At 35.1% G+C, this 22,017-nt stretch overlaps 1 protein-coding gene across 2 annotated transcripts in view; it reads right to left on the bottom strand.

Annotated features, from left to right (window-relative positions):
* Nucleotides 1–22,017, bottom strand: part of osbpl5 (oxysterol binding protein-like 5) — a 95,848-nt gene that overhangs the window by 5,611 nt on the left and 68,220 nt on the right. For both annotated transcript variants that reach the window (XM_068217533.2, XM_001344986.10), the window contains 13 exons: nucleotides 20,005–20,206; nucleotides 16,004–16,188; nucleotides 15,840–15,921; nucleotides 15,200–15,298; nucleotides 13,467–13,563; nucleotides 13,245–13,343; nucleotides 11,784–11,881; nucleotides 11,621–11,710; nucleotides 11,186–11,322; nucleotides 8,274–8,453; nucleotides 6,785–6,914; nucleotides 4,347–4,461; nucleotides 2,070–2,172 (listed from right to left, as the gene is read on the bottom strand). In XM_068217533.2, coding sequence (XP_068073634.1) covers nucleotides 2,070–2,172; nucleotides 4,347–4,461; nucleotides 6,785–6,914; nucleotides 8,274–8,453; nucleotides 11,186–11,322; nucleotides 11,621–11,710; nucleotides 11,784–11,881; nucleotides 13,245–13,343; nucleotides 13,467–13,563; nucleotides 15,200–15,298; nucleotides 15,840–15,921; nucleotides 16,004–16,188; nucleotides 20,005–20,206 — 1,617 coding nt within the window. The remainder of the gene's footprint in view (nucleotides 1–2,069; nucleotides 2,173–4,346; nucleotides 4,462–6,784; nucleotides 6,915–8,273; nucleotides 8,454–11,185; nucleotides 11,323–11,620; nucleotides 11,711–11,783; nucleotides 11,882–13,244; nucleotides 13,344–13,466; nucleotides 13,564–15,199; nucleotides 15,299–15,839; nucleotides 15,922–16,003; nucleotides 16,189–20,004; nucleotides 20,207–22,017) is intronic.

Here is a 22,017-nt window from a genome sequence, read left to right as displayed (position 1 = left end):
TATGTGGGCTGATGGATGTCTTTAGTGGAGTGCGTAAAACACCATTTCCTTATGCTCGAAAGTAAAGGAGTAAAGAGTAAAAGTAAAGATAAAGTAAAGATGCCTAATGGGGCTAGTTCTTTATCTTCGTGCTGCAGATGGTCTGTTTAACGGTTTTCTTGCTAGTGAAACATTCAGTTTTTCCTCTTACAAAGTCCACCATGTAAAAAATCAAAGCACCGCAGCACGACCCAACTGACTCTTAAAGAGAATGTGAGATGAGACTCTTTAATGCTCGTTATGCTCAAATCACCCATAACTCATCCTAGAAAGATCCAAGCGCAAAGTCTAAAGCGCATGGTGCAAAAACATTAAGGGTGTGTCTGAATCCACTTTTGCTATTTTACAACGGAAAAATATAGTTTGCGCCGTGGCGCATGGTCTAACAGGGTTGTGCTCCTTTTCCTAATGAGTTATGAGAGTGATTTAAGGATAAACTAATCAGAGTTTCATCTCCTATTCCCTTTAAGAGTCAGTTGTGTCGCATCATGTCACATTTGCTATTTACATGGCAGACTCTCTTAGTGGAAAAATGAATGCTTTACTAGCGAGAAAACAGTTAAACAGACCATCTGCAGTGCGAGGGTAAAGAATGAGCCTCCTTCAATTGGTCTCTACTTTCTAGTTCTCTTTCTTTCTAAAGAAACGCACTTCACTGAAGACATCCAAGAGCCTGCATATTTAATTTTGCTTGTTACGCACAATGATTTGTTACAAAGCTATTTCTAAATTCAGTTTTAATTTCCAGCCATTGAATACATGAACAATAATAACGAAGCGTGGTCAAAAAAATTTTTATATCTAAAACACACGTCCTATTCTTATGCCCCATATGGTCCAAAACCTGACAGGTGGACAAATCTAAGCTTGTTTTTAATTAAACAAATACAAATATGCATTTAATAAATACTACTACTGCTAATAATAATAATAATAATGACATTATACAAAAGCAAGTTGTCATAAATAAACTGAAAAAAGATGTATCCCCCCGAGATCAAGAAGGCATATAGGTAGTGGTTTTTATGTTTATGTAGAAAGTAATAATTTTTGTAATATTTTAATCCTCTAATTCTATTTCATTTGTAAATATATTTGCGTATTACTGTACATTCTGTGTGTATTAAGCAATGGGTAAGCGTTTAAGGCGAATAAAAATGGAAACCGGAGTACCCGGAGGATACCCATGCCAAGACGGGGAGACAGGGCAAACGCCACATAGAAATGGAGGTTGTCCAATTGTTACTGAGATGCATTGTGGGATTGATTGGTTTTAGACAACACTATAAAGGACTGCTCACTCAAATAGTGCACTATTTACAGGCATAAAAAGCAATTTTGGATACACCCTTTATCGGATGCAGCTGGGTTTGTCACTTGGGGTCTCCCGACACATTTCTGTTTTTATTGTCACTATTTGTTGTGCATTTCTGTGCATCTGCATGTGTTGTCAGTCAGGTAAAGGTGCATTCTTAATTTGTTAGTGTATTGAATGTTTTCACAATATTGTGATCCTGCGTTTTACAGGCACCAGCATTTTAAATCTTTAAAAGTTTTTAATATTTAGATTTTTCAAAATGTTTGTACGTTTATAAAGCTCTATTTTGTATTATATCAGTTTTGTGTCATTTTGCATGCGATTTGGTGTTCCTAATGCAGTAGTCAGGAAAGTAATTATGACATTGTACTCATCTGGTTGCCGTTATCAGTTTCACAAATTTTTAAAGTCATGTTAACACTATCATCGAGTAATTCTTTTATTATTTGAGCAACCTGGAATGCAAATCAAATATTTGTGTTTATCTACTATTCACTGCACTTTAAGTTTTTTCAACTATGACGACTTCTGCTGCTCAGATACTATAAGGGTCCATTCTATTTGTATGTGCTTTCATAACTTGCAGTGCATTTGAGCTCGCTCTCTCAGCCACCAGAGACTGGAGAAATAAGTAGTGAGTATTGAATAGCAGAGCAACGCATAGCCATTGTAATGCAATAATTCTGAATCGAGTCTGTGCAGGTTTACTTGCCTTTGTATGTCTTGCTGTGTTTTCTGTATAGCTGCTACCGAGGCCTCTATGAGAGCGATGTCCTTCACTTCTTTACTGCATCTGGCACACTGGTTCATAAAGCCTGTGGAATTCAAAGTGAGACATATGTAAACAAATTATTATATTGATTTTATTTTATACAACAGTTCTATCTGGTTCTTGAATCTGATTGGCTGAGAGCTGTGCAATATTTTGCAATTTCAGAACTCGTACAGCCTCTTCACTCTAGTGTATTACTACGCCCAAAATTCAGCGTAAAACTACAAACTACTGCTGATCAAATCATTAAAAACCTGGTGACATTTTAAGTCGATCTCTCTATTTTGTATGTTGTAGTGCTGTATTTATACCATAGTGATTGTAGTGTATGAAGTGTGAGATGGGCCTCACATATCAGGAATATATATATTTTGTGTAGGCCACTCTTTGTATAACCCTGAGTAACTTTTTGGTTGGCCATCTGTTTGTTTCTAATGAGTCTCCTATTTTGGTTACTGCAGACTAGTTCAGTAAAAAGAAAGAACAAAGAAATGCCCGCATGTGTTTAGCGTTTTTTTTTTCTTGCAAACATAACAGTAATCTTGGAGCATTTGCATTTTGCTTTAGCTTTTTCAGGGATAATTTTTGTGGTCTTCTGATTGCAACAGAGAAATACTGGGAAATCTCTAGACTACAGGGTCTAATAATTTAGACCTTACAATGCTTTTTCAAAAAATGTATAACTGCTTTTATTCTAGCCAAAATAAAACAGATAAGACTTTCTCCAGAATAAAAAATATTATCACGCATACTGTGAAAATTTCCTTGCTCTGTTAAACATTAATTGGTAAATATTAAACAAAAAAAAATTAGGGGGGGGGGGGGGGGTTGGGGGGTTGGGCTAATAATTCTTACTTCAACTGTACGTGGGTGTCAAAGACATAAGAGGATTTCAAGCATCAACATTTGTTTAATTTTTCCAATACATTAGAATGTGTCCTGTTTAGAAGTAGAAAAATACCCAACTATCATACATTTTTACCATGACACACTCACTAAAATGACTTTCATTGAATGACGCATCAAAAAACAAAATATATAATAATGATGGGATTTGTAAATATTTTGGCTATTTTTCAAACCACTAGGTTTTAACAGTTTGTAAGCAATAATTATTTTGTTAAATTGTAACATATATCTGTTGGGTTGAATGACATTGGGGCAGCATGGTGTTTGAGTCCCAGCTGTGCCAGTTGGCATTTATGTGTGGAGTTTGCATGTTCTCCCAGTGATGGTGTGGGTTTCCACCGGGTGTTCAGGTTTCCCCACAGTCAAAAGATATGCACTATAGGTGAATTGACTAAGCTAAATTGGCCGTTGTCAACATGTAAATACAAGTGTGTATGGGTGTAAAACATATGCTGGAATAGTTGGCGGTTTATTAATCCGCTGTGTCGACCCCTGATAAATATAGGACTAAGCTGAAGGAAAATGAATGAATGAATGAATGAATGAATGAATGAATGAATGAATGACATTATTTCACCCAAATCTTCACATTTGTAAACATTCGATGTAGGCAACAAAATGAGATCATGAATGGGAAAATTTGATTTAAATATATAAATTTAATATTAATTGTACTTATTTTAAAATGGTTTTATTCAATTATTTTGGACAGTTGCTTCCTAATAAATATATATATTTTTCTTTAAAATGATTCTAAAGAAGGAATTAGCTATTTGCTTTACTTCAGTCAAAATGCAAGCATATATGTGGACTTATTTTGGAATAAATCATTTGAATTTATTTCCGTTTTATTTGGAGCAGATTTTTATTCCCAAGCAGCTAGTGATCGAATGATTATAAGAGAAATGACTAGGAATAAGAAATGGCAGAAAACGGTCAAACTACTTCCTCTACAAAGAAGTGTGGAAAATAGTATTATAAGTAGAAAAATATCAGTTTGCCACATCAAGGAAGAAAACGAGCTGTTTTTATTGTCTAAAAATGAATGGAATTGAATGAGAGAGAAAGTCATATGCGAAGAATAAGGTCAATAAGTGCAGCTAGAGTATATTATAAAGTGTAGTGGATCTTGTGGATCTGAGATGCCATTTGATCAAGTGAATACTTTTGAAAATCTGATTAGTCATGTTTTGTAGTATTTGTAACAGTCAGGCTTACAGACTATTTAAATGGCCTGAAGAACTGTTTATTCTGCTCTTAACTATCAGAAAACATACACTTCTGTTTGCTTATGGATTGATGACTTGCCTTCATTATCGGATGACTCATGGTTGGGTTCTGGTGTGGTGCTGCTGCTCTCTGTGTTCTGACTGCAGCTGGACGGCTGACTGCTGGACTTCCTGTGTTTGCCATTCACCCGCACCTGACAAACACACACACACACACTTATGTAAACCAAACACACCCTAACGGCGATCAAGATAGCCAAACACATGCTTAAAGGGACAGTTCACCCAAAACATGAATGCTTTACTAGTTCCAAAACTGTTTGAAAATTATTTTGAAAAATGCTAAACAACTGTAACTATTGACTTCCATTGTGATTGCTTTTGTCTATTATGGCAGTAAAGGTTACAGGTCTCTAACATTTTTTCTAAATATTTTATTATTATTTATTTTATATTCAACAGAAAAAAAGACTAATAAAAGTTTGGATCGATCTATCCATCAATCTATTCATTCATCCATCAACTCTAACCATTAATTCATCAGCTCCATGCATCCATCAACTCCATCCATTCATCCATTAACTCCAACCATCAACTTCATCAACTCCATCCATCAATCCATCAACTCCACCCATCCATCTACTTCAGTCCATCCATCCATCCATCCATCCATCCATCAACTCCATCCATCAACTTCATCAACTCCATCCATCAATCCATCAACTCCACCCATCCATCTACTTCAATCCATCAACTCCATCCATCCATCCATCCATCCATCAACTCCATCTATCCATCCATCAACTCCATTAATCCAGCAATCCATTCATCAACTCCATGCATTAATCAACTCCATCCATCCATCCATCCATCCATCCATCAACTCCATCTATCCAGCAATCCATTCATCAACTCCATGCATTAATCAACTCCATCCATCCATCCATCCATCCATCCATCAACTCCATCTATCCAGCAATCCATTCATCAACTCCATGCATTAATCAACTCCATCCATCCATCCATCCATCCATCCATCCATCCATCCATCCATCAATCAACTCCAACCATTAACTTCATCTCCATCCATCCATCCATCCATCCATCTATTCATCAACTTCATCCACCAATCCATCAACTCCATGCATCCATCAAGTCTATTCATCCATCCATACATCCATTTATCCATCCATCAACTTTATGCATTCATCAACTCCATCCATCCATCCATCAATCCGTCCATCCATACATCCATTTATCCATCCATCAACTTTATGCATTCATCAACTCCATCCATCCATCCATCAATCCATCCATCCATCCATCAACTCCAACAATCCATTCATCAACTCCATCCATCCATCAACTCCATCCATCCATGCATCAAATCCATCAATTAATCAACTCCATCAATCAACTCCAACCATCAACTTCATCCACTCCATCCATCCATTCATCAAGTTCATACACCAATCCATTAACTCCATGCATCCATCAACTCCATCCATCCATGCATCAAATTTGTCAATTCATCAACTCCATTCATTCATCCATCCATCAACTCCAGCCATTAACTTCATCATCTCCATGCAACCATCTACTTCATCATCTCCATTCATCCATCTATTCATCAACTTCATCCTCCAATCCATCAACTTCATGCATCCATTAACTCCATCCATCCATCCATCCATCCATTAACTCCATCCACCAATCTATCAACTCCATGCATCCATCTTCTCCATCCGTCAATCAACTCAATCCATCCATCCATCCATCCATCCATCCGTCAACTCTATCAACACAATCCATCCATCCATTCATTAAGTCCATTCATTAACTCCATACATATATCAACTTCATCAATCAATCCATCAATTTTACCAACTCAATAAACTCCATACATCCATTCATCAACTCCATACATCAATCCATCAACTCCATCCATCAGTCCATTAACTTTATCCATTAGTCCGTCAAATCCATCCATTTATCTATCAACTCTACAAGTAAATAGGACTATTTGATAATCCAGGTTGATTCTTAACATTTAAAGTTAGTGGTATTTTTTATGGACAGAAGGTTTTAAGTTTTTTTTCAATGTGTTTATGTTTGATTGTTTTACAGTGTGAGTAGGAAGTACACTTGGATTTGTGCTTCACTATGACACTAGTATCACAAGCATGTCACTGACCGAAGCTCTTTTGAGTTCACCGTGTTAAATTCCACCAAATTACACTCTCTATGTATTCCCTACAGTAAAGTACTTCAATATAAAACCATAATATTGCTGAAAAAAGCCTCAAATTAAGTTTTTGACATTATTGGTGATCTGCTGAAAGTAGTTTATTCCAACAAGTTGTTTTACTGTGAGTGTATTAGATTTTACAGTTTGAAAGATGTTACTCCCACGATGCCAAGATAGATGTTACTGCCATCATGCCAAGCATCATGGAGTGTAGGAAGAAGGTGGTTAGAATTTTTTATTTTCTTTGTGGGAGTTTCTATATGACTCACCTTCTGCTGTCCAGCCCAGTCCTGGCTGTAGGAGTAACGGTTGCGTCGGCGCTGCGACTTCTCTTTAGTTTGGATGATGCCGTCTTTCTCAAACTGCACCAGACAGCGCTCCGGATCCCATGGCTTAGTGCTGAGAATGTAATTAGGATGAGGAAATAATTAGTTATTGAAATGCTGACAGATTGTTGGATTTGTAACCAAAGGAAATTATGGTAGCTGTGAATTACACTTCAAAGGGTTAGTTCACCACAAAATTAAAAGTGAGTCATAATTCAAATCACCTATGTGTCTTTTTAAACCCATAATTAATTTATCATTGGAACAACACTGAATATATTTTTTAATCAGATCTGAGAGATTACTGTCACTGACAGTCTATTAAGCTAAAACTGTTGTACTAAAAGACATTTCAAACAATTCATTAAGAGATGAAGTGTTGAAGGATTTAATTAAATGTTTGTTTACTAAATCTATTGGTCAAAAAACATTTTCGTCAAACATATCAGTCAAGTACATGATTATACACTGTAAAAAATGCTGGGTTTCACACAGTTCCTTCATGTTGTCCCACTAATTTAAGTGGATTGAACATAAAACAATCAAGTTGTCCTCACCAAAAAATTTAAAGGTGCTGTATATGAGCACCTCTTTTAAAGCATGAAAATACCATACTGTGTTTACAGATATTTGAGAAAGATGCTAAGTGAACATACTTGTTTATCTGAAAAACAATGCTGAAGCCAGATAGTACGATTTGAAAATGTGTGTTACGTTCCAGAATGTCTGTCTTTGTCTGTCTTTGGTCATTTAACCCGCTCAATGCCAGCTTAGCCAATTATATTTCAGCTCTCCGGGCAGGCACGTGCACACATGGGGCTCAACCTGTGCAAATGCCCTTTTTAGTCTTGGATAGAAAGTGCCCTTCCAAAATGATCTGAAGTGCCCCCGCGACAGGAAGGTTCTCAAAATGTGTGTCCGCGACTGAAATGCGACCTCCGGTGGACAGTAGCAGTCCGAAGTAAGACATAGATTCAGAGTTCCACATGGGATGGTTATTAGTTAGCAAATACTATAAATATTATAAACATAAACATTAGGTGAGCAGGTTACATTGTAACCCAGTGTCCGTGAATTTGCAGTTATAAGCAATAAACACTCTGTTTGCACCAGATGAAACTCAATAGAAATTTAAACACTGCCATTCAGAGGCACAGAATAGTGAACTTACTGCCCTCTAATGAAATGTTAAGGTTTATAATTTAGTAAATACATTTGAAACCTCTTTAACATTATTAAATGACTAACAAACTTTTGACCGGTAGCGTGTATATACAGTGTATGAATTTAATCCATTTTGGAATAAAGCTGTAACACAAAAAAAAATGTGGAAACTTTTTTTCATTATTGATTTAAAACTAACAGTTTAAAACACATTTTTTACAGTCTAAATACTATAAATAAATAAATGACTGTAGCACAGTGAACATACTCTGCATGCTTGTAGTGCCACTCATTGGTGTCAGCATCAAGAGTGAATAGTCGTGGGTTCCAGGCTCGCTCGGCTCTTTCTCTGGCTTCCTGCCGCTGAGCCTCTTCCAGCACAAACTTCTCCTGGGTGGCTCTGTTCTGGTCTTTATCATTAATCGCCTGGGTCACATGCTGCCACAGCCTGGAGGAAAAACACACCAACAATTTTCCACTATGAGCTTTAGATCTTATAAAAGCCATTATTGTTTAGTCATAAAACACATTTTTTACAGCTCTTTGATGTGGAAAAATTTAACCAGAAAGTTGAGTTCATTCTGAATGACGCCTATTATTTACAAAGTAGATTTCCAGGTCAAGATGCAAGAGACCTAAGAGGGGTTTGTAGTTTTACTTTTTTATAGTTGACATTAGTGGCTAGCAAATACTGGTAAATGCTTAAATCACACTAGCTCGGCCAATAGAAAACAATAAATTACGACAATTAAATAATAAAAGGACACTATATTTAGTTTGCATGTGTGGATAGTGATATACACTGACATATTACACACAAAATAGAAAATTATGATCCTTGAACAATTAAATTGGATGTCTATTAGCTGCTTTAGTGAGTAAATACTGAAGTATATGTTTACATGAACCTGGCTGACAGACTACAGGCTGTTACTGAGAATAAGGGTCAACCAACAAATACTGATAGTTCATTTTCATTTCGGTCCCTTTATTAATCAAGGGTCGCCACAGCGGAATAAACCACCAACTTATCCAGCATGTGTTTTTTTTTTGCAGCAGATGCCCTCCCAGCTGCAACCCATCACTGGGAAACATCCACACACTCTCATTCACAAACATATCCAACAGACAATTTAGCTTATCCATTTCACCTTGTTTTTGGAAACCGGAGCACCCGGAGGAAACCCACGCGAACACACAGAGAACATGAAAACGCCACACAGAAACTGACTCAGCCGAGGCTCAAACCAGTGACCTTCTTGTTGTGAGGCGATAATGCTACCCACTGTGCCACCATGACACCCGCTAGTATTAGTATTAATTGTGTTTTAAGCTATTAAAGTAATACTAGTATATCGGGTTTCTGTATATAAAACTCAATTAAATTGCATTAAACTCATGTCTTTCAGTTTAAATGCTAGCTAAAGATAGCATAATACATATCCACATAGTTATTTTTGGGGAAATAGGCTAATTTTAGAAGTCAGCTAGAGTTAAAGAGTTGAGATTCATTCATTTGAAATCCATTTAGTCAATCTCTGGGTCTGGCGGGAGCGCTTTTAACATAGCTCAGCATAAATCATTGAATTGGATTAATCTATTAGCATTTGGCTCAAAAAGCTATATTAATAGGAGTTTTGAAAATGATTACATTTAAAGGTTGACTCTTATATAACTCTGTACATATACTAAGGCAGATACAATTTTTTTGCTTTTTCCTAGGCTAGGAACCAAACTCTTATTCTAGTAAACTCTCACCCTTATCTTTGTAATCGAGGGACTTCGCTGTTATATGCAAGTACAAAAGGAAAAAGCATTTAATATGATAATTATCAAATATCTTTTTTTATTTAATTTTTTTTTTTTAATGAGATGCTGAGGATCAATTCCGATTCAGTGATTTATGCTAGGGTGACGTGGTGGCGCAGCGGGTAGCACGTTCGCCTTACAGCAAGAAGGTCGCTGGTTAGAGCCTCGGCTGGGTCAGTTGGCATTTCTGTGTGGAATTTGCATGTTCTCCCCGTGTTTGTGTGGGTTTCCTCCGGGTGCTTTAGTTTCCCCCACAAGTCCAAACACATGTGGTTCAGGTAAATTGGATATGCTAAAATTGTCTGTAGTGTGTGTGTGTGGATGAGAGTGTATGGGAGTTTCCCAGTGATGGGGTGTGCTGGAAGGGCATCCGCTGCATAAAACACATGCTGGATAAGTTGGCGGTTCATTATGCTGTGGCGATACCAGATTAATAGAGGGACTAAGCTGAACAGAAAATGAATGAATGAATGACTTATGCTAAGCTAAGCTAAGCTAAGAGTGCTTCTGCTAGATCCGGATATACACTGTATGGATTAAAAAATGGTGAAACTCAACTGCTTAACTCTGTAAATATCTATTTAAAAACAAGTGAAGTGTTCCTTTAATAGTCTTTGGCCAATTAGATATAAACACAGGTACTAATCTTCAGCACAAGAATAGCTTCAGCCACCAAAAGCTCCAAAAATCCTTTCAGATTTTAAAAGAACAAAAGATTAGACACTAGCAAATCTCCATCTATATAAAACTTGAGCCAAAACACATCAAATAACACTCAATTTTGCCATTTACTCTGCCTTAACAGTTAAACAGCAAAGCAGGATAAGAGCTGCAAATCTGCTGTTACACTTTTCAATTGAGCTCTGTTTAAAGAGATAGTTGACTCAAAAATGAAAGATCTGATATCATTTATTGTTTAAAACCTATTTGACTTTATTCTTTTAAATACAAAAGGAGGTATTTTGAAGAGTGCTGGTCGCAGGCACCCAATGACTTCCAAGATATTTCTTTTTCCTACTATGGAAGTCAGTGGGTGCCAGCAACCAGCATTCTTCAAAATATCTTCTTTTATGTTCTAAAGAAGAAAGAAATTCATAAAAGTTTAAAACCACATGAGGGAGTGTGAAAAATGATGTTATAGTTTTCATTAGTGAGCAAACTATCTCTTTAATTTGAAGAGTAAAGCAACTTCTTCCAATAAGTAAAATGAACAAATATTGGGGTAAAATCTACAGTACTTTGTTAGGTTTTACAGTGCAGAACGACTAATTGTAATATGGTAAATCACAAGCAAAATAAGATATGAAAATCAACTCCTTTCTTTTGTTATTTGCTTTGCTCTATTTTTATAATGACTAAGTGTTTCCGCACCTCTCGGACTCGAACGCCTCCTGCTGGTCAATCGGCACCACTCGTTTCTTCAGCCTCTGTCTGCGTATGTCTGGACCAGGGTTCCACAGCACCTCCTGGTGGCCCGTCTTCTTCTCTATCAGGTGCACTTTGCTGTCCTGGGGAATAATTTGGATTTCAAACACAACTGTGAGATTATGTGCCGCCAAGCAATGTCATAAAAAATCTTGTAGTCTGTTGTAAAGTTAATTGTTTTGTCTATAATCTTTAAGACATTTGAAGGATTTCATATTATTATTATTATTATTATTATTATTATTACTATTCTTATTATTCTTATTCTTATTATTATTATTTTATCATCATCAGTATTGTAATAATAATAATAATAATAATAATTTTGATTTTGAATTTTGATGATTTTTTTTATATGTGAAAATGTGTAATTATTATTACCCAGTGTCCTTCTACTGTAGCCAGAATATCCTCCCCAATCCGGATCTTTCCAGAAATCTGGTTAACATTACAAGAGCTGCCAAGAAAAGGCTGGAGAAAAATAAAAACGACAATTGTAAGATTCCAGAAAAGAAAATGTTACATTATTTAGACTCTAAAATACCTTCAATTTGAATTCAAGTTCTGTATAACATTGAGTTTTTTCACACTCAATGGTGATTTTCCCACCAAGCTCCAATGTCATTGTGCCATAAAGAATACCTGTAAGAGACAACATTTCCCTTCATTACACAGATTAATTTTTACAAAACAATTGAAAGTTGACTGTGTGTTATGATAAAAAATAAATTGATCGAAATTACAGATTTTTCTTTTATTCCAAATATCATTTGTATATCAGGTAAATATCATGTTCCACCATGATATTCTCTACATTTCCTACTGTAAAAGTTTAACTTTTTTTTAGTTTAAAGATGGTTTTCTCAATATTTACATATTTTTCCCCTATTCAAGATTTTCAAATACAGTACTTTTATCTTGTATCAGATATTTTGCTACACATCAATTAAAACTTATTTATTCAGCATTTATGTGATGTATAAATGGTAGTATACCATATTTATTATATTGTTTATTGTCATTAGAATATTTAAACAAAAGTAAGAAAAAGACAATATTATCATGTGGCTTTTGAATGCTAAATTAATTAAATATACAGCGGGGAAAATAAGTATTGAGCACACTCCATGAACACGTCACCATTTTTTCTCAGGAAACATATTTCTAAAGGTGGCATTGACTTAAAATTTTCCCTGGATGTTTGTAACAACCAAAGAAATGCACATATGCAAAAAAAAAAATAAAATCTAATTACATATTAGGTTATGCATAATAAAATTAAATGACGCAGGAAAAATAATTGAACACACGAAGAAAGGGGTGTTTGAAAAAGGCAGTGAAAGCCCCGACAGCAGCTGAAATCTCTCAGTAGTTATTCAGCAGCCCTCTGCACCTCGTCATTGTAAGTTAATATTAGCTGCTTCAGTCTAACATCTACATTAGCAGGATGATGAAGATGATCCCAAACATAGCCAAGGAAATTCTCAAATGCTTTCAGAAAAAGAAAGTCCAGCTATAGAATGGTCCAGCCAATCACCTGACTCGAATCCAATAGAAAATACTAATTAAAGATCAAATTTGATAGACGAGACCCACAGAACCATAAAGATTTTTACACTCTGTTGAAGTCTGTGAAAAAATACACCTGAGCAATTCATGTGATTTCATTCTCCATATGAGAGGCGTCTTTAAGCTGCCATCACCCGAAAACCTTTTAAATAAAATATTACATATGTTTTAATTCTCCCTGCGTCATTTCATTGTTATTACACAGAACTCATTTTTATATTTGTTTCTTTTGTTTTATTTTTATGTTTGTATTGTTTGGGTTTTTACCAAAATCTGGTTCAATTCCATATCAAAAGCTCCTTTAGAAATATTGATGTGTTCAATGCGTATTTTCCTTGTAGTATTTATGTATTTTGGGTGCACTTTTAAGGTATAATTAAAAACAATAGCGCATGGTTTTAAATATGAAATGTCAATTCTGACTGAAGCCCATTACCTTTACAGTGAGCGTACGGCATTGTGATGACATACTCTTCGTCTCGGGTCAGAAACAAGAGTCTGGCCTTTCCATCTAATATAGCAGACAATGAGTTCCCTTTAAAAAAAAGAGACACTAAAGTTATAAGCAGAATTACAAGAAACATCACTAAAGGTTGTGTATTAAAATGACTTTATGTCTATTTTCAAACTTCAGCTAGAAATATGCGTGTATATATACCATAAAATTTGGATTTGGCAAGAATGCTTCCACTAATGCAGAATCCATCCTTCTTATTGCTGATGTAGAAGGCTGAAACTGGAGGGTGATGAGAAACCTGAAAGTGCAAAAGTGAAGTGCTTATCAGATGAGCTTATCTCTTTCCGCTGTTATTGCAAACAGAGATAGTAGTCATGTCCGCAATGTATGCACAGTAGGACAAATGTTATGCGGAGTAATCACAGTTCATTACATTAAATAGTCATATGACGCTTTATGTTTACATGCTTTAGGAGTCGTTCACAAAGAGTGCACTTTTTGTCTATAAAGAAAAAATACAATATATTTCTATATATGCACTATTAATTGATTGGATTTACAGAAATGTACTATGTTATGATGTTATTTGGTCACAGACCCCTTTAAGAGCTTGTAAACAGCTGCAGTGTTGGAGTTCTTCTAACTTTGATAAAATTGATGAGTATAAAAATGAAAGTTTTGACCCTTGACACAGGGTATAAAAAATGTGATGCTCTTGTTTGAGATGATGCAAAATATGTGAGACCATCAGATGTCCACTGAGCATGTGTTTGTTTACATAGAAAGACAATGTATAAGAAGCGCATTGGAATGAAAAATTAGGTTCTAAGAGAATTGCCCCCTAATGGTTAAAAACATATTCCTTGCATCATGGCTTTGTTCCTTTATTTATCAGGGTTCCCCACAGCAAAATTAACCGCCACCTTATCCAGCATATATTTTACTTAGTGGATGCCCTTCCAGCTGCAACCTAGTACTGGGAAACACCCATACTTTCTTCCATTCAAATACATACACTACGGACAATTAAGATTATTCAATTCACCTGTACTGCATGTCTTTGGACTGTGGGGGAAACCAGAGCACCTGAAGGAAACCCACGCGAACATGGGGAGAACATGCAAACTTCACACAGAAACGGCCCAGCCAGTGCTCAAACCAGTGACCTGCTTACTGTGAGGTGACAGTGCTAACCACTGAGCCACTGTGCTGCCCCTTGCTTGCATCGTATTGCTTCTTTTTGACAAATGTTTTTTCAAGAGTTCACACTTAGCTGATGATTGATTATAAAGCTTGTTTGGCATGCTGTCCCAGGACAGAACCCTGAGCTCATAAGCTCCTCGAGCCCGGGGCTCCCTCCCGTTTACAGGGGAGTTTGAGCTCAGGTAGATCGAGAACTTTCCTGCTCTAGTAGCTTATGAACAGATAGTGATTGCTCTTAAGACATAACTACTTACTAGGAGTATGTCTATGGTGCCGATTTAGATTAGTCAATTAACTTAAATTGCATGTTTTTGGACGGTGGGAGGAAACCGGGGACCCGGGGGAAACCCACGTCAGCACGGGGAGAACGTGTAAACTCCGCACAGAACGTCAGCTGGCTTGGTAAGGACTATAACCAGTGACGTTCTAGCTCTGAAGTAACAGTGCTAACCACTGGGCCACCGTGCCACACATCTAGGAAAGGAGGAGGAGTAGGGGTGGAAAGAGGGATTCTTCAAAACAAAGATGGCTGTTATATGAAACTTAGGGTATTTATGGTGGCTTAGGAATCGTCTGATTGGTGAATCATGAATTGAATAATGTGTTACCGGCCAATCATAAGCACGTGATCCTCTCTAAATGAGTTTATAAATAAACTTCAGCAAATGCCACTCGGTTTAATAAAAGTCCTTGATATCGCATTGAATAAAACACTTCATTCTTCCTCTTACCTGCTCGGCTATGTAAAATGTGCAGCTGTCTGTTTGTGGATGCAGCCAGCAGCATCGAAACATCTCTCCTAGAATAGGGTTGTAGGGTTTTTTCAGCCCCTGAAAGATATAAGAAATGCACATTTGTAAATATAAACCTAATTATATTCATTTTAAAGAAATTAATACAGTACTTCAGTTTAAAAGTGACCATTAAAGCATTAAAAGTGTCATGAAGAGACTAATAACTGCTCTTAAGACATCTGTTTTAATTCAAGCAGAACTATGAGGATCTGCATTCTGTCACTGCTCTACAGTCTGCCTGATGTGATGAAAATGTTCCACAATTTAAAATTAAAAAAACCCTGTTGAAAAAACAAAATAGAACCCCCTCTTCTCTCCCCCATCCTGGTCCAGCCGGGACTCAAACCAGTGACCTCCTTGCTGCGAGGCAACAGGGCTAACCACTGAGCCACCGTATCACCTACCTTGGTGAGCAGAAGATGCTTTATTTATCATTTTTTAGTTGATTCAAACTTTGGAGCAGCTATTACCCATCCAATAATTTTTATGTGATAACCCAAAATCTTAACCTCCCTGTCGGCAGCTGTGAAATTGTTTATAATAATTCTCAATCAATTAATAAGTTTACAGAACTTGCCTTTGGTTTTTTGTAGAAACCTGACAAATACCAACGCAGCACCTGCTTCATCCTGCCGTATGGACTTTCCTCCGTCACAGCCCTAAAACAAAAATAAATATGAGGATTATCTATTCATAGTAAAGCACCATTTGTCGTGGTAGTGATGCTAACAAAGTGCTTACTTGGACAGCAGGTCGGCATGATAGTAGTAATCTGACAGCTTGTCAAGAAATGAACGTGGCTCCAGGATAAATGTTGGCAAAACCACTTTCGAAAGGTCCATCCCCGGCCTCAACTGCTTTAGGAGAGTCCATATCAAACCCTTATTTTCATCTGAGACCGTCTCGACCTGGGATGCCTCGCCAGCCTATAATAACAAAAAGATAAAAAATATCTATAAATATACCTTTAATTTAATGTAAGCCACCAGTGTTAGGATGCTGTCACTTTAAGACACATGCATGGATCCAATCTATTGATCCTTTTTCTCCGGGATGTATTTGTTCACTGAAGACATTCTGACTGTGTCCATGTGGATATTCAAGAGCTGTTTTGGCATTACTTTCACTGTATTTGACAGTTCAAGCACAATCTCCTATTTCTAAGTCCAAAAATTCAAACTTGTAAAGCAGAAATCTTAGACCAGTGGTTTGGATGGAACAAACTATTTCCTTTTCTTCCACAATAACAAGCACTAAATTCTAATAACTATAATCTTTATTTTAGCGAATGCCTAACCTCACATCTACAGTACAGCCAATCTTTAGTTTTATGATCATATATTATAAGCAGCCCTGTGCACCAAAAAAATAAAATAAAAGTTCAGGCCATTTCGCTGACAACAATGACTATTACAGTTTTTTCCAATTGTGTACACACAATTACTTGTACTTCAGACACAATTACTACAGCATGAACTGATGCACCAACCCCCTGAATCAATTCTGCTAAACTACAAGCACAATTCCAGCTTTACACTCAAATTGCAGGTTTAAAACACACTTTTTTCAAAACACTACACACAGTTCTCTGCATTTTGCACAATTTTAATGCAGAAAATCTTTTGTTTTCACCAGGACCACACTGTCATTCACAATTGTAAAGTCAGTTGTCCTACTTTGCATACTAACTCATCACATAGTTAAACACCTTTCACACAAAGCAGCTGGATCTTAATCACAACTAGTTTACTGCCCACCCATGTTTTTTAGTTGTTTATCTCCCCCTCCATATTCTTCATTCCTCAAACCTATTGATGATTTTGTTTTTCTGCCTGGAGATGAAAAGTGTATTACTTAAATCCAAACACAAGTATACCCGTTTCTCCAAGCTATAGCAGTTGATGCTTTTCGTGGCTGGATTTGCCATGCAAGGTGAAATTTCCCCCACTGCTTGGCAAGACCAAAGCAGAAAAGAGAATGCAGTATAGCTATTTTTTATTTTATTTGTTTTTACAGTAACTGTATTCAGTAAATACTTCTGTTGATGGTACATGTAGACTACATTATCTGCAACTTTGTGTTGGTTGGGATGAACACTGTGTACACTGTATTTGTGGGGAAAATACAGTAAAATATGTTTGGTATTTGTTTGTTTTGTATAAAAACTATTTTCTGAAATATTTTTCTATGCACTTCTGTAGGTCTATGTTCTGTCTGTAGTAAGTGTAACACTGAACAGAAAAAGGCTTACAGAAAGTAATTATAATGAATGGAGAAGAAGTGGTCAAAGTATTTTACATTAAGCACATCAATGTTCAACTGATCTTATGAATGTCTATTGATGTGATGGCTTGTGTGTGTCATTTGAAAACAAAATACCATTTTAAGAAGAAATCACATTGTTTTGAACTTAGAGTTTCATTTTGCAGAAGAATTAAAGAGTTTTGCCCAATGTGTGTGTGTTTTGTGATTTGTGTGTAGAGTTCTGACACTATGAGACATGCTTTCAGAAATGTGTGTAAACAATTGGAAAAAACTGTAATTGCTAACAGAGGAAATAATAGCTGCTAAAATACAATGTCATCATAAACAATGGATTTGCTTATCTAACGATACTGTAGCTAAATTGCTAGCTTCTTGTGTCCTACAAAAAACATTCAGTAAGCATTATCTTATAATGTAGTTCACCCAAATAAAACCGGTCATCCTTTAACTCATTCTCAACCTGTTCCAAAAAATTATTTAAGTTACTTTTGTCTGCTAAACACAAAGGATATACTGAAAAATGTTTGGTAAAAAACTGCTATTGACTTGTATAGTATTTTGTTGGCAGCTTTTTTCCCCTAATATTGTTATAATATTTTGTGTGTGTGTATGTGTGTGTGTGTGTGTGTGTGTGTGTGTGTGTGTGTGTGTGTGTGTGTGTGTGTGTGTGTGTGTGTGTGTGTGTATGTATGTATGTATGTGTGTGTGCGTGCGTGCGTGCGTGTGTGTGTGTGTGCGTAAGTGCGCGTGTGTGTGTGTGTGTGTGTGTGTGTGTGTGAAAAAAAAAAAGAGCAAGAAAGTTTAGAAATGTTAAAGTGTGAATACATTATGAGGAAACGTTCATTTTTTGGATCTCTTTAAAGAAGCTTCCACTAAGCTACAAAGCAACTCCAAAGCAGAACAGGATAGCCAACATTAATCAAACAATAAAATAAAATAAAAAAAATAAAAATTTAATGAATTTAAAATTATTATTAGTCTATATTTCTAATGCTGACTATTGTGGACAATGACTATACTATTGATACGTAAAATAAAAATACATTTATGAATTCATTTAATTTATGATTGTCTAATAAATCAGGGACTAAGTCGAAGGAAAATAAATGAATGATTGTCTATTTAGAGGTTATTTTCATTGTGACTCCACTGATAAGTTCTATAGCCATTAAATATTAACTAGTTACCTTTCACCCACCCTCTATAGTGGGGACTACTCAGCTGGTCATGTGATCTCAAAATAGCTACCAATAGAATAATAAGTTACTCCTCACTATTCATGAAATGCATAACTAGAAATGATTCCACAAATAAAGATTCAAGTAATCAAAATATTTAAACATAATTAAATATAAATTCTAAATAATAAATACACAAAATATGTTGTAATATTACTATAATTGATATTATTATTATTATTATTATTATTTATATTATTATTATTATTACATGCACAAATTACCTGCTTTGTGATATAATTTTATCACGAAATCGTGATCCTCATTTTAGCCAGAATCGTGAAGCCTTATTTTTTAAGGAATAAAACATTACGCTATAAAAAAATCTGTTAATTACCCATTTGCGTATTTTGTGATTCACCACTGTTATTTGTTTATTTATGGTTGTGAATTGCATTATGGGACCTTGATTTATGCTCTGTCAGCTTGTAATGTTGAAGAATTAAATCTACAGTTTAACAAAAGTTTAACTTTTATTAACATTTTTAGTAGTTTGAAGTAATAAAATGTATAAGAAATAATATATAGAGTAATGAAGTTTGCCCTGCGCTTGCATTTTAAAAAAACTTCTTTGGTGCATTAATCTTGTCAATAATATTGTTCAAAAGCTCATGATTCGCACTCATTAAATAATTGCTTTGTACAGTTTTATTTTACATTCTCTGGGTGATACAAAACACAAATGTTTTGGCAAAATCCCCTGATGTATCACTCAAAGAATGAAAAGTAAAAATTGTACAAAGCAATTATTTAATGATGTGAATCATGACTTTTTAAATAATATAGAGAAAAATAAAGTCTGTAAAACAGCAGAAAACGTACTGGTAGTTAGTTACAAGGTTTTGAATCATACTATACAACAACAACCCAGACAATATACCACTTTAAACTATTAAAATGACAATAAAAGTCACTTTTTTAATGTTTCAAGGTTAAAAGTTGTAGGAAGAAAGATCAAAGTCACATAATGCTATTCAAATGCATAAAATAAAATAAAAAAAATTAAAACATAAATCACAAAATTCTAAAAACTGCTAATTTATAGATTTTCTTACAGTGTACTTCGGCCACATTTGATTTGGTTACCATGCAGTTTATCTTTGTTTCAGAATGTCTTCATTGACATGAACCATGCTTGTGTCACTGCATAAGTGAAAGATAATTAAATCATCTTTGGTTAAACAAAGCGACTCATTGAGAACAAACAGAGACTGTGATCAATCCATATTCAATTATCACCTCTCCCATCTCTTCATGGGCTTCTTCAACAAATCCCGTTGCCTGGAGGCAGACGTCATCCGATTGGTCCATGTCACTCTCCTCGGTCAGTCGGCCTCCGTTTTCATTGGCCGCGTTATCCGAGTCTTCATGCGCCTCCCTCTCTGACTTGTCTGAGTTGGCATCGTTCTCCATATTATTTTCCAACATGGAGTCATTCAACCTTTAAAAAAACAATGAAACAAACAAAACAAATGTGATGGGTACATTTTAAGGAATTAATTTAAGCTTATATTTGAGTCATATTTTAAAAAGGGTTTTAAGCACACTCACACTCACACACACACACACACTCTCACACACACAAATCAAATATATTTGTTTTACTTTAAAAAAAAAAAAAAAAAAAAAAATATATATATATATATATATATATATATATATATATATATATATATATATATATATATATATATATATATCTTAGAGTATTTTATTTATTTACAAAAAACTTGCATTTAACTTTAAGTAGTGTCAATCGACAACATATTAAAAGACTCAAATTAAACTAGATTTAAATCTAAAATTAAATCTTTATTTAACGATCATTAAAAGCACAAACTTTTAACTATTTATCAGTACAAATTTGTAATTACATATAAAAATATATACAACAAATATAAAAAATATAAACACACACACAACAGTTCTGTCTGGTTCTCGAATCTGATTGGCTGATAGCCGTGAGTTATTAAAGTAATATCAGCACTCTGACAGCCTCTTCACCCTTGTGTAATACTCCGCCCACGACAGCAACATCAAAAAGGCTAAACAACTCTCTACACAAACAGTTTGACAAAAATTGCAGCTATTGGACAACATAATGGACTTTTAAGGCTTTTTTAGTTGAGAATGTAGTTGTTTAGATTGCAACTGCACAGTTTATTGATAATGATATTGGTATTTGAAAACATGTTTTCATAATTTCAGGACTTTCAGTGCGTCGGTGGCTGTCAGCCTGTCATATTGCCCGTCGTGAGCACTCCTCTGACGGCTACTAATTTAAAAGTATGGTGGGTGTCTTTAACTTAGTCTACTGTAAAATGTTATTCGTTTAGGCTATATCAAAGTCTATATTCGGTCACAGTCAACTGTTATTTACTCCATAACAAATAGATTTGACTGCAATGTTAAGTTTAGCTTAATGCTGAATGAATACGTGGTTGTTATTCTTTTGACTGATTTACTTGTCTTTAAATTGTTGTTTGTTAAATGTTATTTATCAATAAATAATTTTTCATATAAATCACAGTCATATTTAACAAAATATTTCTGTAGTACAAATTTTGTAGTAATTTGTAGCAAAGAAATAGACGTCATGTTGTTCCGCCACAAGATAGCAAAAGAGACCGCATAATAAGCCAGAGGGATAAAAAATGTTTTTCTGAGTGTAAATTTAAAACGAAACTTTAACAAATCATTATAGAACTGGCAAGTTCTAGGAATATCTCACTCTTTTGTATTTTATATTGCTATGTTTATGCCATAGTAATCTAGTAATGATTGCTTTTCTTTGGCTTAAATTTGGTTCAATTTTTCCCGAATACTGGGAGATCACTGTAGACTAATGGCATTTCATGTCTTCTAGCCTTATAGTCTTAAAATGTAAGCAAAATCATCTGTTTTGTCATCACATAGACATGACAATACTCTACATAATACAAGAGAGGCATTCAAGTACTAGTTTTAAAGTGTTGTTTGTGAACTGGCAACAGTTTCTGCTGTTCTGACGTCAGCAGCAGATATGAATGAACGGTGGAAGAAAGCAGTTCCTCATACAGAAGGGTTTTTAAGACTCTGTGTTTGATTAGGCGTGTTTGAGATCTCACATTATATTTATTTTAATGTATATGCATTATTGTACATATTATTTGTATATAATTTAGAATATTATTTTATAAATTTGAATAAGTATGCTGAAAGTTTAAATAAAAGTTTTATGAATAATAAATAAAACTTTGTTACCTATTTTAA

The sequence above is a fragment of the Danio rerio genome, chromosome 25 (genome assembly GCF_049306965.1).
Source record: "Danio rerio strain Tuebingen ecotype United States chromosome 25, GRCz12tu, whole genome shotgun sequence".
Taxonomy (NCBI): domain Eukaryota; kingdom Metazoa; phylum Chordata; class Actinopteri; order Cypriniformes; family Danionidae; genus Danio; species Danio rerio.
The sequence above is the reverse complement of the archived record's forward strand: the minus strand, read 5'-3'. Positions and strand labels throughout refer to the sequence as shown.